Genomic DNA, 16,784 nt, shown 5'->3' on the forward strand with positions numbered 1-16,784 from the left:
AATTTACAACCTTTACAAATATATTAACATTCTAGATACACGTGCACAAAAGGTAAGAATTATCTTATGTTGTATATAATCAAAAGTTAAAAAAAAATAGCAGGGTCGATTTCCTCGCAATTTTTTCGCAACAGCGGTAAAAACTATTGATTTTAAGTCCGGATTGTCTCAACCAATTTCCGAACTGTATATCTACAGTATCTTGTAAGATAAATCTTCTTTTCGACTTGTAAATTTGGAAAAATTGTGGTGTAAAAATATCTGTGAGTACTTGATTTGAACAAAAGTTGACATATAATAGATAAGATATGCTATTCCACATTGATTCTCGGTAGGTGTCACTTTTGGCGCAACAACTATAAATATGTTTTTTATTGAAAATTTTGTTCTTCTCTTTTGTTTTGTAACTACTTTTGTAGTAAAATGAAAATTCATATTATTTTTATTGGAATACTATACAATTACAAATTGATCCCAAGTGTCAATATTATCAACATTCCAGCAGTACCTACATACGAAAGATACATATATATATATGATATCCCAGAGCTTGCATTTCCTATCATACATTTTTTATAAAGAGTTGCTGCTCACAATGAATTATCCATTAAACCAAGAGTTCCAAGCAGTTAAGTTGAAATAATCCCTTCGAAAATTAAACAGACAATAATCACGAGTTGGTTGAGCATTATGGAGTGTCTGGTTCATGCATATGCATGGTTCATATATGTGTCAATCGTCATAACCAAAATCCTATCCTATTTTCCTTCCAATTAAACTTTTCACTAGATTTGTACTTGCATGAGCAAAACGGCGGGTGTCACATGTGGAACAGAATTAGCTTACTCTTCTAGAAAGGGGTTCAATAAATTAAGGCAACAGTAGTATACCGCTTTTCTATCCTGTTTTTCCTGCTTTATTTTTAAGTACTTTTTTTATTTTCTCCATGTCTGTGTTGTTTATACCGCGCGACGATGACAATGGTATCATGAAAACGCATTTCTATTTTAAATGGTCACAGTTTTTCAAGTAGAAGAGTTAGAACATTTACCTTTACCCATGTAACAAGTTGAAGAGTTAGAACATTTACCTGACCTATGTAACAAGTTGAAGAGTTAGAACATTTACCTGACCTATGTAACAAGTTTAAGAGTTAGAACATTTACCTGACCTATGTAACAAGTTCAAGAGTTAGAACATTTTACCTTTATCTATATAACAAGTTGAAGAGTTATAACATTTACCTTTACCTATGTAACAAGTTGAAGAGTTAGAACATTTACCTGACCTATGTAACAAGTTGAAGAGTTAGAACATTTTTCTGACCTATGTATTTGTTTGTTTTTGTACATCATTTAATTACACAAACATATATAATCACCAGGAAAACGCAATGTCGGTGTCAGATTCATGTGATACGATTGACAACAGCGAAAAAGACGATGGATTTGAAGAAACAGCTGTTTTAAGACGATCAAATGGACCTAACAGAGGACAAGAATTATCTTCAAGAGATAGTATTGTATACAAGTATGAGACCCTGTGCCACTGTGAAGAGGAATGTCGTTGTCATGTTCAGCAGAATTTACGAGAGAGTGCCTCCGTAAGCTTTTTTTTTTGCCTCACACGATTCATTGTATAAATATACCAACTTATCAGTACTAATTGTTCGAAGCTGACAAATTTAGAGCATTTAAAACGAAATTCAGGCAGGCATAACTATGCAAACCCTATTTTTACAAACAATACTTCTAGAACCTCACACCGAACTTTACGTGTAAACATACCAACTCGAGAAGACAAATTTTATCAAACACACATTTAGAGACAATAGATAATGCAACGATAACATTTATTTATAAGCATTGAAATGCTCGACAAAATCAAATTATTATATATATATATTTTTTTAAACAACACTCATAATACCATGCAGATAATAAAATCCATTCGATTATCACATTACATAGAGCTGTAGTATGATTCCGTAATTTTAATTTTCTGAGGCTCTCCAGAATTTAGATTTTATTTCCGTAATATCTATATGCCGTTTTCATATGAAATATGCTTCGCGCAAAGCCAACATCCCAATTAAAGAAAGTCCATACATAAGTTTATTGTATTTGACATTGATTTAAAAATCTTTGGTGTTTTGTTTTAAATACCTTGAAAATGACTTAATTTATAAACTTCAACTAAAATAAACAATTTAAGTAATAGGGAAGTTCTCATAATACAAAATACCAAATACTAATCGGGTTGTTCCTGATGTAGGTTTTCGTTTAAGACATGATAACACCTGCAACGATTAAGTACTACTGTAGTTTTGCCATGTTTGATAAAATGATATAAACAAGAAAATAAATGGACTTTTTATGTTGTATTTTTAAGAAGAAAAAAATATAATCCAATTTCAACATGTTTTTATCACGTCAAGACTTTTGTATTATTGAAATAGCTTTTTGAAGAGACATTAACTGAATTAATAAATTCGAACATAATATGTTGTTTTATACCCGTTCGTTTCTACTCGCATTTGTTCGCTTGAATGTAAATATACTTTGACCTATAATGGTTTATTTTTACAAATTCGGATGAGAGGGTTTTCTTATTGGCACTCATACTACATCTTCTGATATCTATTTTATTGCTTTAGTGATTGAACATTTACTTTGAATGGCCATCCACACAAAGTTAGTCTATATGTACCAACAAGTTTCAAGAAGCGAGCCAACATGTTAATTTATATGGTGTGTTCTGTCTTTCTAACAAATGATCATTATCTATTTAGATGGAAGTTATAGACACAACTACCAGAAGATCTGTTATTGATTTTATGGTAAAAGAAGATGTCGTAAAAGGTGGGATGAATCTTCGTTCGAACGATTATGGACATTCTATAGAAATCACAGATACGCGTAATAAATACCCTTCCAACATGGCATTGCGGTTAGTATATGAGTGTGTATAATCATTGGTATTAACGGTAAATTGCATCTTCAGTTTATTACATGTTGAGGCAACATTTGAACTACACATTACTCCTTTTCATATTTGCATTTTTGTGTCGTGAAAGCTGCTGATTAAGAAAAAATAAAATAACAAAAATTCCGAACTCTGAGGAGGTTCATAACGAAACGTCCATAATAAAATAGCAAAAACAAAATTTCAAACACATCAAACGAATGGATAACAATTGTCGTATTCCTGACTTGGCACAGACTTCTTCTTATGTATAAAATTATGGATTAAAGCTGGTATTAATAGCTATCCAAACCTCTCATTTTTAATACAATCGCATAAAATTCCATTATATTGACAATGATGTTTTAACAAAACAAACAGACATTATAGGTAAAAATGTCAAAAATAAGGGCACAGCAGTCATGAAAACAGTGTTAGGTTGTATTAAATACTGATTTCTTCTTGCTGACATTCATGCTTTTTATAATTAGATTAATATACTTACAGCAATACAGACAACATTCTTGGTATTAACAATCAAGCAGTTGATCAGTATCATCACAATATTGTCTTGGAAATGTTCCGGAATATGATGCAGGCTTCAACAGAAGAACCACTAAGTTTGGTACGTATGACTATAGGTTGCTATTTTTGGATGTAAAAATAATCTATAAAATTGCGAATGGAAACGGGAAATGTTTCAAAGAGACATAAGCCCAACCGAAGAGCAGGAGAGCACCTAGATATCTGTTTTATCATCAGGTAATTTATCCTAGTTGTCTTTTTTTTTTAAATTGTATTACATTTTCAAAACCAGTGATACATGACTTTTTTTCCAAACGTTTGAAATAACGGATCGGAGAAAGAGGTACAGCATACATGATACGTATTAATTTGGTGCACTAATCGCTAAACAGTTTCAGAAAATCAATCACCGAGATTTAAGATATTTTAAATAGTTCCATTATGTAGATAACTAGACCAAAAGACTAATTTGAGTGTGTTTCTTTATAAAAAAAAAAACCTCATAGCGCATTGTCTTCCCTGCCCTTAAAATTAGTTATTTGTCAAAATAATCGTTATAACAAAATTACTGGGAAATGAATTAAAAGTAATAGACGCATTTACAATTTTGGTATTTAACTTAGCTTGATCTCCGAATGAACCTCGATCTGTATTAGAACACACTTCTGACGTCAAGAAACACTCACTTTTGATTATGACTTTCGTGTTTTGAAGCGTGCGTGATAAATATTTGTAGAAACTGGTGTTGTTTATAAAGGGTAGATTTGCATACAAGTGAAAAGACGTCTATTCAAATTCTAAATTGTACTGTTGTCTATGGGAATGTTCCGTTTCTATAACGATTCGCCGAGTGCACTTTACTTGGTAGAATACGGTCAGTACTGTTTGGACGTTCAATATGTTAGAAAACATTATTCTTGAAAAAATTACATGCCTACTTTTTGAACACGTCTTTATTTTTCTGGGTTTTTAAAATATATATATATATATACATATGCTGTTTAGATAGTCGAAAGACAAGAGGAAAATGGAAATAAAGACATAATAGAAATTGAAGTAAAAGTTGAAGTCGAATTTCAATGTAAGTATAAACTTAAATGTTGTTACTTCACTGTGAGTTTAAAAATGAAAATTCAGTTACTAGCACATATTTGGCAATTCAATTGACAATTGTTAATACACATGTATTTTTTTTCTTAAAACAGATGAACCTATTGTAAAAGTTGAGGCAAATATTTGTCATTCCGCATCATACGACCTTAACATAAAATGTGTTAAGTATCTTGAATGTGTTGACTGTCGCATACACAATGGCGGGAAAACCAATTACTACGTCACGACAGATCATAAAATAGATAACATACACATGAGACCTCTCAGACATTCGGATAAAAAGAAAAGTGAGTATTTAACCCTTAAAAACATTTATGTTAATTAAACTTTGACTGAAATAAAAGCAGTAATAACTTCATTTACTATGAAAGGAGGAATGCTACAATATTTACAACCATCATGTAGGTAAAGACAGTCAAGCAATAATACAGTGACGTTGCCACAATCAAGGAAAAGATAACTGTAATATGCTGAAGACAGATTTAAAGACATTATAGTTAGTAGAGAACTATCTGTATCTAACCTAAACTTCGATGTGTTTATATTTTGATTACACTTATATCATTGTAGGATGCAAGGGTAAGATCCTTATTCTTGCACCTAAACAAAAACAAGAGGAAACCGTTTTTTTTCAAATAACACTAGAACACACCCGCGAAATCGCGGGCATATACAGCTTGTGAACTGTTGTAGGATGATTTTCGGTTAAAGATATTATGTATGGAGAATTTCATAAAAGACACCTTTTTCCAAAGTTGGATATTTGTTTCCTTTCTGTTAAATTCAATGATTTTCGTGTTTCTGGCCTCAGACCACAATTATTCTTCTCCTTTGCTACACTGATGTATCTTTTGGTAAAAGTCAAATTAAATTTAAAATTTGCACCGCTTCAAACATGAAATAAATGTAACTCCTTATATAAAGACCATTATTAGTCTAATAAAATATGCTTCTAAGACAATCCATTTTCTTTTGAGAGCCTTATTAACATGCCAATGGTAGGATATGAATAAATGATTAAGACCGACTAAGGCTAATTTGAGGGGTGGTCGGAGGGGTCCTGATCCCGAAATCCGGGGCTTAAAAACATGAACCCGAGATGCAGAATTTAAAGAAATTCATATCCCGAAATCCCGTAAGGATCAATCCCCAAATACCGAGTTTTAAAACGATCGATCCCGACGTCCCGAAAAAGGTCCTGCCTCCCTCTAATCTCTACCCTAGGCTACTTTCATTTTTGCCAAATCACTACTTTTACTTTCAACAATAAATTTACGGTATGCCCAATTTATGGGCATTATGTTTTCTAGTCTGTGCATCCGTGCGTTCGTTCGTTCGTTCGTCCATCCGTCTGTCCCGCTTCAGTTGAACGTTTTTGGTCGAGGTAGTTTTTGATGAAGTTGAAGTCCAATCAACTCGAAACTCAGTAAATATAGTGCCGATGTGGCATCCGTGTACTACGGACACATTCTTGTTTCCACATATTTTACTTATTTCAATTACAGAATACAGAGAGTCTCTATATATTAAAGTCGTATAATCGTAGTTTACGTGTAGATATTAAAACGCGAAATCGAAACTCAGTAAATATAGTGCCGATGTGGCATCCGTGTACTACGGACACATTCTTGTTTCCACATATTTTACTTATTTCAATTACAGAATACAGAGAGTCTCTATATATTAAAGTACTAGTAGTATAATCGTAGTTTACGTGTAGATATTAAAACGCGAAAAATAATTGTCCTGTCTAAGGAGATATAATAGTTGTGGTTCTTGAGATCTAAACACCATGTAATAGAGAAAACGCTCTGATTGGATTATCTATTTTTCATTTTTGTTATCTATCATACGATTGGTTGTACTTGTGGATGTTTCAAACTGGAAGTCTTATCTTTGACTAAAAGTCAGTCTGATGTCGGAATCAATATCCGGACTCCTTTTTTGTCGTTTTTCTCCAAATATATCTCAATCTGAACAATCAGAAGAATGGATGACAAATGCAAATATGCATGTTACATATAGAACACAGAGGCATGATGATTAATTCGTCGTGGAAGGAAGAGAAGCGACACACAAAATGAGGTCTTCTCGTTTAATAGTATAAATATCGCAATTTATCAACTTCTTATCATTGATTCTAAATTCTCGGAGAATTATACGTTTCGTTCGTTGTCCGTTTATATTATATTTTTGAAACTGCTGTTGGTGGACTGATATTTAATTATTTGTGACGTCTTTTTTTTATTATCCGTAAACTTAATCAGATATTACAAAACTAATGTTACTGTTCCGACAGCAAAGATGGCATTAAGCCAATCTTTTTTTTTTTTTTTTTGGTTTCTTTTTTGTTATGAAAAATATGATTGTGAATGACTTTTTATTTCCTTTCTTTTAATGTAATTTGAACTAATATGTGAACTGATGATAACATAATAAAAACGGAATTTTATTATCTTCAGATATTTTTAAATGTTACAAGTTTCACGGCCTTTGTATACAGCGTGGCAGACCACCAATTCCGATGTTCATCGGTGTTTTCAAGTCCTACGAAGACAACGAATTTGTAATGGCTTCAAGCAAGACAACTCTTTCCCTCATTGTACGTAGTTTAAGGGGCATATTTGTAGGAAAGTTTATATAATATTGTTAGCATTGCTATTTTTTGATATGATAATCTAGATTTGACGTTTAGTTGAGCTTCCATGGAATTGATTTTGAATAATATGGAATATCACTTTGAATGATTTCATAGCCCATGGAAATAATTTCAAAAGAAGCTAAAATAATGATAACACATTTGTAATACTTAGAAGAATTCATTAAGGTCTTAATTAAAAATGAGAGAACTTGTTTATACTCTGCCAAAAACGTAGTGTATATTGATAAATGTTCAAAAAATTGATAAGTCACCGCCAATTTTCTCAAGCTACAGGTTGTGACAAAATGACACATTTTGTATGGATTATACAGGAAAAAACATGTGATTATAATCTAAATCAAATTTTAGAAATGTAAAATAAAGTACGAGAAGATAGCTTTTTACAGAAAATATGAGAATATCAAGAGAAAATTTAAGGTCATCGTACATTTTTTCTGGCTAAAATACAAATAGGAAAATTCCTTGTAGGTTTTTCCAGAAAATGCACGATATCAGAGTAGTCTACCCTTAAAATATAAATTTACACAAACATCACAAATGAAGCAAAATTAATCTACAGTTGTGAAAATATTAATAAATATTAGATATAGTGTTATATATTTATTCTTTTAAATAAAACTTCACATTAGTAATCTGCATTCCGGCATTAAATTTTGCTAACTTGATTGAAAATCTTGACCTCAGGTTTTCATGGTTTTTTTTTACAATCCAAATTAGCGAAAGACACCCATATCAAATTAATTGCTGATAACGTACGGTCTATTGTAAAACCCAGGAGACTTGGTAATTTAAGCAATACTGATTTTAATATGTAATCAAATGGACCATTAACCGTCCTAAATAGTTTTGAACACGCGATACCTATAATATTTCATTGCTGTTGGTTAAATTGTTTTTGAAATGATTACAATGGTCACATTTTCCGAAATTCCTGTGATGTCCGGTGGACAAGATATTTCGTAGACAAAGACATTCGACTAGTAACCTTCAGCGAATCAGTCAAATAAAAGACACGAAAAAAAAACTAAAAACAAAACGAAAATCATTTGTCATGTTATTGAAAGAATGAAGAAAGCAAAAAGTAACATAACAAAAATACCGAATTCCGTGGACAATTCTAAACGGAAGTCCCTATGGTACAGACTACGTTCATAATGACTGTTTGAATGTAGCTAAATAAAAGAGGATTTTTTAATTGACAAAATGATCTCACCCTTAATCGTTAGTAAACATTCGAATGCATTGTGAAAAAAAGAAGATAAATTTTATTGTAATATATACAAAAAATGCAAAGAAATCGAACAACAGAAGCAGAACAAAAGAGTAACACATACATCACAATAATCATTTCCAAATTTAAGTCAAGTAATTACATACACTTCATTGTATGTATAGGAATTTTAACTTCAAATTCATTGGGACAATGGTATTCAACATACCATCCGGCATTGAATAATCAAATGACGACGTCTACTTAATAGCTTGCTTCTATGTTTTCTTTTTCGGATAAAAGCAAACGAAATATGGTTCATCAGAAAAAAGCAAATCCACTAGTTTTAGTGGATTTGCATTTTTCTGATGAACTATATTTCGTTTGCTTTTATCAACTAGTGGATTTGCTTTTTTCTGATGAACTATATTTCGTTTGCTTTTATCCGAAACATCAAATGTGTGTTGACGCAAAACGTTAAAAATATGTTTTCAGTTAAAGAATCAGCATCTTAATGATGTTATTTTAGATAGACTCACTAGAATCAACTTCATCCAAAAGCGATAAAGATACATTGGTATTTACCTGTTTAAAGCAATTGTAAGCATCGACACTTTATCTTGGTATTTAAGACTTCAGAAAGTAAAATGATGTTGTTTCTTATGCAATGATTTGTTTTATATATTTGAAATTTCAGAATATTCCCACCAAACTAAACACAAATATCAGACAAATTACCAGGGCAGATCCTAGATTCTTCATTGTATCTAAAACAGACAGTGGTCACTCATATTTTGAGTCCCTTCAACACAGAGGTAAATTTATGCCAAACATAGACCACTTTTATCATAAAAGAAAATACTAAACACACAGTTAATCCTGTGGTTTTTTGTTTTATATTAAAGCATAATACATTGCTTAGTGTATACAACATTTTTCAGCTTTATCAATTTATCAAAAACTTCAAACATATTGATTGACTTGAGTGTGAACATTGCATCAGACGGGTCCAAATCCGGTAACATTGGCCCGGTGCACCTGAGCTAGGGATTAGATTTGCTCTGATTTTAGTTTTGTTGTGCATTGCTTTGTGGAATAGTTTTGTTAGTTTCTTTTTTATCAAAATGTTTTGAATTTCCCCTTTATTTTCGCCTCTTTTAAAAGATATAACTAAAATAATCTAAACGAATCTTTGCTGGTGTAGGCAGGTGTTTATAACATTATTTTTTTCTTATATATGAAATCAAATAATTAATTAATCTAACTGTACATAATAAGTAGATACTATTAAAGAATATATATTATTTACTGTAAACAACATAAAACTCTAGAGTTGTATTCAAATAATTTGTTATATTTTCGCTTTCTCGTTGTAACTAAGACTGTAGCATGTGACAGTAGTCGTGTGAACTAGCCTTTTTATATTGAGTTTTGTAGATGATCTGCGGGGCTTTATTCATCAATTTAGCTCTTTCTACGACTTAATTTGTTTTCCTATTGTATATTCCTCCAGATCTTGAATAAACATATTGTAAACATGTTTATACGATGACCGCACCAGAAGCCATGTTTATGTTTTCTTATGATTTGTTTTCTTCAAGATCGTCATGTTTTTAGATTGGCACTTATAATAAAAGTAAGAAAATGCTTCCTAAGGAGAAAACTATCAATCAGAGTCATAATAAAGCAGATTTATAAAGCTAAAGATATGGGTCAGTGTACTGCAAGGTTAACTGCCTACAACGTTCAATTTTCAAGGGATTTCTTTACACCCAAACCAAGAATGTATTTATATGTATTTTATGTTTATTATCCTCTAGAACCTTCGCCGACTTTGATCTAATGTGCTTGTGTTGTAACTACTTTCTTATTGATCCTTAAAGTTTAACATCATTTTAATTTCAGGCAGTTATTGGAAATTTAATGAAAACACTTTAGGACTAGCACGACGATCAAATAAGGAAGCGAAGTCAAGTTATGACTCACATTTTCGATTTGTCCCCGTTGACTAAATAATGTACAAAGACTTTAACAAATTTTACTCTCCGTAGAATATAAACAATCATTTCTGTTTGTTAGTTTATGCAACGCACTACACCTTAAGCTCTTTTTTTTTTTTACTAAATTCCAAAAGAGCAGGAATACGATATGTGTCGAAAAGTCAATTTGTAATGCACGTACCAACCAAATGCAACATTTCTATGTGTATTTTAACGAAATTGTTACGTTTAAATGTTTGCCAATGAACGTAAAGCAATAAACAATCAATTAATTAATGTGTCTTTCGCCATTTGGAAACTCTACTGTGGTTCATATATCTTTTATTTTAAATATTTGTTAGCATGATTTAGGAAATACGTGGGTATTGTGTCAATGCTTTGATTTTAATTTTTGGTGTTTTAACCCCACTTTTAAGCACCGCATTTAGGCTATTTCGTGACGGCCAGTTTTTATCGGTGGAGGAAGCCGGAGTGCCCGGAGATGAGACAGCAATAAAAATACATTCAAAGATATGATTTGTCTTTTATAAGAGAGACAAACGATATCATGGGAGCAATCAAAACTCATAAGTCGATGAGAAACTGATACTGCGGTGGCAAAATAAAACTGGCAAGTTCACTAAACACTACACAGAAAACTAAAGAGCTCACAAAAAAAATGGGAGCAAGAAGGGAAATGAAATGAAATATTAATATCTTAAAGGAATTTTGATAAGTCTTTTATGTTTTTCCATTTCCGAGTATACGGCATGCATGACTTGGTATAATGTTTGAAAGCATAACTTCTGCCTTTCAAAAAATATATATGTATGTCTTAACAATATCTATGAAAAACAAGGTATCAGTTGAATATGTAACATACTCCCCCAACGGATGTTTATTAATGCATCTTCTGTAAGCATGGTCATGTTGACGAAACTCAAAAGATTGGTCTGCTTTAAACCATCAAAACTCGGACCTGGGTTAGTTAGATGTGTATTTGAATTACAAAACATATGCAAGTATTCCAGAATATTTTTTAAATCGTCATCAATAAGTTCATGATGCAAATTTTAAATTCAGGTCAAATCTATCAAATAGTGGTATCACAAAGATTTTCCTCATTACTTTTCCAGTCTTTGAAGCGTTAATAGCTCGACATTCTTAATAAACTCTTGTCCGTTGATACAAAGATGCTATTTGTTTATTGGCCGTTCACATATTAAAACTAATTGCGATTAAGACATTCCCGTTTGTACTCTGTTGGTCATTCGGTTGTGGTGATAACAGAACATATATGTCAGAATTAGCGTCAATGTCAACACAGTTATCGTTCCAGACCACACTTGATACATGTTCATAAAAATGAGCATATTTAAGTTAATCCATATCACAGTATGTAATTGTTTTATATACATGACGTATCCGATTTGCTTTCAGATGTTTTTATATCTGTGTTTTCAGAGGTTTTTATATCTGTGTTTTCAGAGGTTTTTATATCTGTGTTTTCAGATGTTAATATATCTGTGTTGTTTCCTTTTATCCAATATGTTGTCATTAAGCCCTTTCCCTGTAACAAAGAGATATATAATTTCAACAGATGAATTATGTTTGATATCTATTAAAAGCTCTACAAGTGGAAATCAATCTAATAACATTGTTACTTTATAAATATAGCGGATTGGTTAACAAGTTGTTTTTAACTTATATCAACTCCTTTCAAGTTTGCGGGTGCGAGTTATGCCTTGTAGCGGCCTTAGCCTGCTCTATTTTGAAATCAACATGGGCGACTTTTAAGTGCAAGAAATATTGCTGTCTCGTAACAAAGATCAGCCATTTAGTTTCCCCTTCCGATGGACTATCATCGTTTCTCAAGACCATACTCACAAATGGTGTTAAGGGAGTTGTTACTTTGTTGCATTGTATATCATTAACGTTATGTCAGTTGAATTACCGAAATGGACTATTGTTTGTTGTTGTTGTATTATACATCTCTGTTATTTCTGCCATCATAGAAACTTCCTGATAATTTAAAGAATATAAAACATTCAACCATTTCGGAAAAGATGGCATACCTATTCATAACTCGATACATTTGATGTTGTTATACATTTGTTGAATTATATACCTCGTGATAAGTAAAATCACAAAAATACTGAACTCAGAGGAAAATCCAATCGGAACTCGTACAAACAGGATTTACTATTCCACACTTCAATGTACTAGAATATTATCCTGAATGTCTACTAATGTTTCAAGCATATTAAAATTTTCCCATTTCCCATTTCCATTCTCAATTTTATAGAATAAACAGTTCGTGTTTATCTCTCATTTCGTTGGTTTTTGTATAGCTTGCATATGATTGGATATGTATTGTGTTGTATCGCGATTTTATTTTGATATTAGCGGAATGCGATCGTGAATTTACTTACTTTTATCTGCAATATCCCTCTACATTTAACGTCAAATTCAGAAAAATTGCCAAGTAACATCTTTGTTGCTTCACTGATATGTATCTTCATTGCTAAAACAAAAGTCAAAATGCCCAGATAACATTCAGCTGCGTGTTGCATTACATTCTATGACATACAATCATAGACCTTGGGTGTGGGCAATCAATTATAACTATTACATGGTACGGGAAGATCATTATGTGGGATACGTATTATTGTATTCAAATGTTGAGAATTCATGTTTATTTATATTCTTTAACATACGCACTCCTGTACAGTTAATTCAATAACCCGGAGCAACTGAGCTCCGTGTTGGGTTCATGTTGCTTCGTATTAGTTTTTTATGGAGTGTTAAGTGTACTGTTGTTTGCCCTTTGATTCATTTTCTGCAATGACATTTTGTCAATTTTTTTTCGACTTAAGAGTTTGAATATCACTTTGGTATCTCTTATATAACAACATTTTTAAAAACACCCACGAAGAATGGCCGTACCTTTTTTAATTTATCAGGAATTTAAATGTGGATAATGTATAAGCAAATACAGTAAATATCTATGAACTAAATCTATATATCTATCACACTAATTATCACACCTTCACCATTTGATTCCATTCTGGAAGCAGTGTTAACTGTATCTCCAAATAAGCAATATCTTGGCATCTTCCTACCTACCACGCCTGCGCATACAGATCCTACAATACAATAGACAGTTTTTACCTTTATGTTTACATTTCCAAATGATGATCACGTATTATGCATTATTTTATTATATTAATATGAAGTTGTCCTTATGAATAATAAAACTACACGACAACAGAATTTATTTTAATTTCTTATTGACGCACTAGGAAATGATAAGTATCAAAGTATAAATTAATTTTTGAACGAACTTGAAAAGAAAAAAAAACATGAACAAACAAAAGCAAACAAGCATAACAAACACAACAAACATAAGGAAAAATAAAAAGGACACCACCTCAATAAAAAAGTAGTTATTTCATTATAGAATATTGTTCAAGAACATATACTAATACTTATTGTTTCAACTACATATGTGTGTTGAATTATTGAAGTATATATACATTAGTTCTTCTATCCTGACAAAGCTGTTACTTAAAAATATAAAAATAGTCCACCTTCACTGGGGTAAAGCTGATGACCGTAACTGCATTCACGGTCATCCCAAGATGTCGGATGAAAAATTAGGTCAGTTTCTGTATTGTCTGTTAAAGTGTTTCTATATCATTTTCTTTACAAATCATACATTTAAACGATGTAAATTTATAAAAGAACCACTCGGAAATCACTAATTACTTCTCAGAAACGTGCATGAAACGGGAAATTCGATTTGAAAAAATCGCCAAGATGACCGTAAATCACAATCGAGATGACCGTAACAGAATCAGCGATTCATAACAAGGCTGACCGTAACTGCTTTTAAGATGACCGTAATTTGTAAATGGTGACCGTAACTTTTAAAGGATGACCCTCAATTCTAAGAAATATCCGTATTTATATAACTATCTTTTTGTATCAAATGATTAATCGTGTTGGTATATACATTTTTTTATGAGAGTTTTATCCTATAGGTAGAAGAAAATAAGACGTGCTTCAAATGCAAAGATTACCATATGTATCTTTTTCACAGTAGAGGGTTTAATTTTTAAAATGAATTTGCCAAAAGACATGCAAATGAACAGGAAGTGAAAACATGCTACAAAAGCGCGATAAAATGACACCTTGCAAGCATAATGCAAAAAAATGCGGTGCACAGCCTTCAACTGCTCGACAAAAGTTTTTTGTTTTGTTTCTTGGATTCCTTTTAATGACATATAATAAATACACATTTTTAGAAATGCCAAAAAATTGCATGTACACCCATTGATATTATATCGTCTTTCATTTTGTCGTGCAAAAAAAATAACAGAAATATTTTGAAAATATCATTCGAATAAACTAGTGAAGGTGAGCTCCAGCAAAGTAGATCCTTAAAATAGTATTGTACGAAAAGCGTATCACAAGGCGGAACGTTGTCAATTTGTTTATATACAGAAATGTTATTCATACAGTCAGGATTCTACTTCTTCAAAATCATCTCCCCATTACGCCAGTTCATGCTCACAATCGTAGAAATGGAAGCCATTGTAGGGATGACGCTCTGACAATTTTGCTCTTGAAAACTGATAAATTTATCCACATAGCACCATTACGATCGATCGTTATATGTCAGTTATACTTTAAAAGACAAATGTATCTACTAGCTAATGATCTTGTCTGCATTGATTCAACTTAAAAATATTGTCTGTTCGGATGTCAGATGGAATTTTTGAAAATTCTTAAGCATTTAAAAAAATTCTAATTAAATATTTCGTGGAAGGGCAGACTAAACATTTTCAGTGGTTGAAGATTATAAACCCTAGTTATCACACACAAGAAAATCATATTTTTTCGAAGATTTTCATCATCCAAATTAAAAGACTGTCGTCAAGTACTTTTAGAAAAAATAGCTATTCGAACACACCTACTCTGTTTTTGTGATTCATTAGATAGGTATCTCACTTGACCCATATATTTCATCTTTTCGTACTGTCATTTTTTATACGTTATAAATTCAACCTGTAGCTTTGATATATAATAATGATAGAATCTGAAGCGATATGCATATATAAAATACTCTTGCTTTGTACGTTTTAAAGAAAAAATATACACCCCAAACATGCTGTTATTTGGATGGAGAGTTGTCTCATTGGCACTCACACCACATCTGCCTTTAGCTACCTAACATAAAAAGGTGCACTCGATTTTTCTCTTTTCGATACAATCGTTACCTGTTTTGGGGAATTTTTTCTTGATTCACATAATGGAAGGGCAGACACGAAAATTTCTGAACTGAAAGATTGAATATGTTCTCCGTCCGTGATAAAAAAAAATCGGAGGTTATGCATTTTCTACATCCAACTTATAGATACTATATATAAAAAAGAAGATGTGGTATTATTGCCAATGAGACAACTATCCAGATAAGACCAAAATGACACAAACATTAACAACTATAGGTAACCGTAAGGCCTTCGACAATGAGCAAAGCCCATACCGCATAGTCAGCTATAAAAGGCCCCGATAAGAACCATGTCGTCGACTTGATATCTTATTGTTTTGCATTGCTATGTTATAGATACATTGAAAACTTATGCAAATGGTGTTTTTAGAATAAGAAAATTGTCGTTTTATTTGTTTCTATTAACTTTTTAAAATTTTGTTACTATATCAAACATTACAGTTAACATTTATCGCTTTCTCGATAAACACAGAGCTTCGATTCTTTTGTTCTATTTCAAAAGTGTTTCCGCCTGCATATATCAAGACAAATTAAGATTTTAATCTGCTTCCTCTGGAACCATACACATGGGCTCGATTACCAAATATTCGTATGCATTATTAATGTTTTTAATGCTCCATTTATTGGCATTATGTTTTTCTGGTCTGTGCGTACGTTCGTCTGTTTGTTTGTCCGTTTGTCCAGCTTCAAGTTGAATAAAATTAAAACTTAGTACACATTTTCCCTATGGTATGATCTTTTTAATTCTTATGCCAAATTACAGTTTTATCCCATTTTCATAGTCCACTAAACAGAGAAAATGACAGTGTAGATGAGGCATCCGTGTACTAGGGACACATTCATGTTTCTTCAAATTTTCGTCGTATCGCTGTCAATTTGTGTTAAAATTTTAACGTCGATATCAATAAATATTTCATTGTTTACGAGAAATATGCAATTTACTATCATTGTTATAAATCCTAAATATGGCCAATTATATTATAGTTTAAAAAAAGAAATTTATGAAGCATATTTATATCCGCTAACCGAGCCCCTATT

The 16,784-nt window shown here is 31.7% G+C and overlaps 2 protein-coding genes across 2 annotated transcripts in view; one reads left to right on the forward strand and one right to left on the reverse strand.

Annotated features, from left to right (window-relative positions):
• Positions 1-5: 5 nt before the first annotated feature.
• On the forward strand, positions 6-10,750 carry LOC139517896 (uncharacterized). The gene is made up of 9 exons (XM_071309387.1): positions 6-52; positions 1,385-1,603; positions 2,792-2,949; positions 3,472-3,589; positions 4,495-4,570; positions 4,695-4,889; positions 7,065-7,204; positions 9,172-9,289; positions 10,380-10,750. Exons 2-9 carry the CDS (start codon positions 1,394-1,396, stop codon positions 10,484-10,486), a joined length of 1,122 nt encoding a protein of 373 aa, XP_071165488.1. The 5' UTR covers positions 6-52; positions 1,385-1,393; the 3' UTR covers positions 10,487-10,750.
• Positions 10,751-11,050: 300 nt separating this feature from the next.
• Positions 11,051-16,784, reverse strand: part of LOC139517893 (atrial natriuretic peptide receptor 1-like) — a 40,115-nt gene continuing 34,381 nt past the window's right edge. The window contains exons 14-16 of the mRNA XM_071309385.1: positions 13,501-13,599; positions 12,886-12,977; positions 11,051-12,023 (exon numbers count right to left, since the gene is read on the reverse strand). Of these exons, the coding sequence (XP_071165486.1) occupies positions 11,862-12,023; positions 12,886-12,977; positions 13,501-13,599 (353 nt within the window). The 3' untranslated portion in view covers positions 11,051-11,861. The remainder of the gene's footprint in view (positions 12,024-12,885; positions 12,978-13,500; positions 13,600-16,784) is intronic.

This window comes from Mytilus edulis, chromosome 3 (genome assembly GCF_963676685.1).
Source record: "Mytilus edulis chromosome 3, xbMytEdul2.2, whole genome shotgun sequence".
NCBI classification, from domain to species: domain Eukaryota; kingdom Metazoa; phylum Mollusca; class Bivalvia; order Mytilida; family Mytilidae; genus Mytilus; species Mytilus edulis.

Bases quoted from the DNA above. Each gene is read 5' to 3' on its own strand.
- LOC139517896 (XM_071309387.1), top strand. From the start codon at position 1,394: ATGTCGGTGTCAGATTCATGTGATACGATTGACAACAGCGAAAAAGAC. The intron at 4,890-7,064 runs GTGAGTATTTAA...TATTATCTTCAG, and splicing joins ACATTCGGATAAAAAGAAAA to ATATTTTTAAATGTTACAAG. The intron at 7,205-9,171 runs GTACGTAGTTTA...TTGAAATTTCAG, and splicing joins AGACAACTCTTTCCCTCATT to AATATTCCCACCAAACTAAA.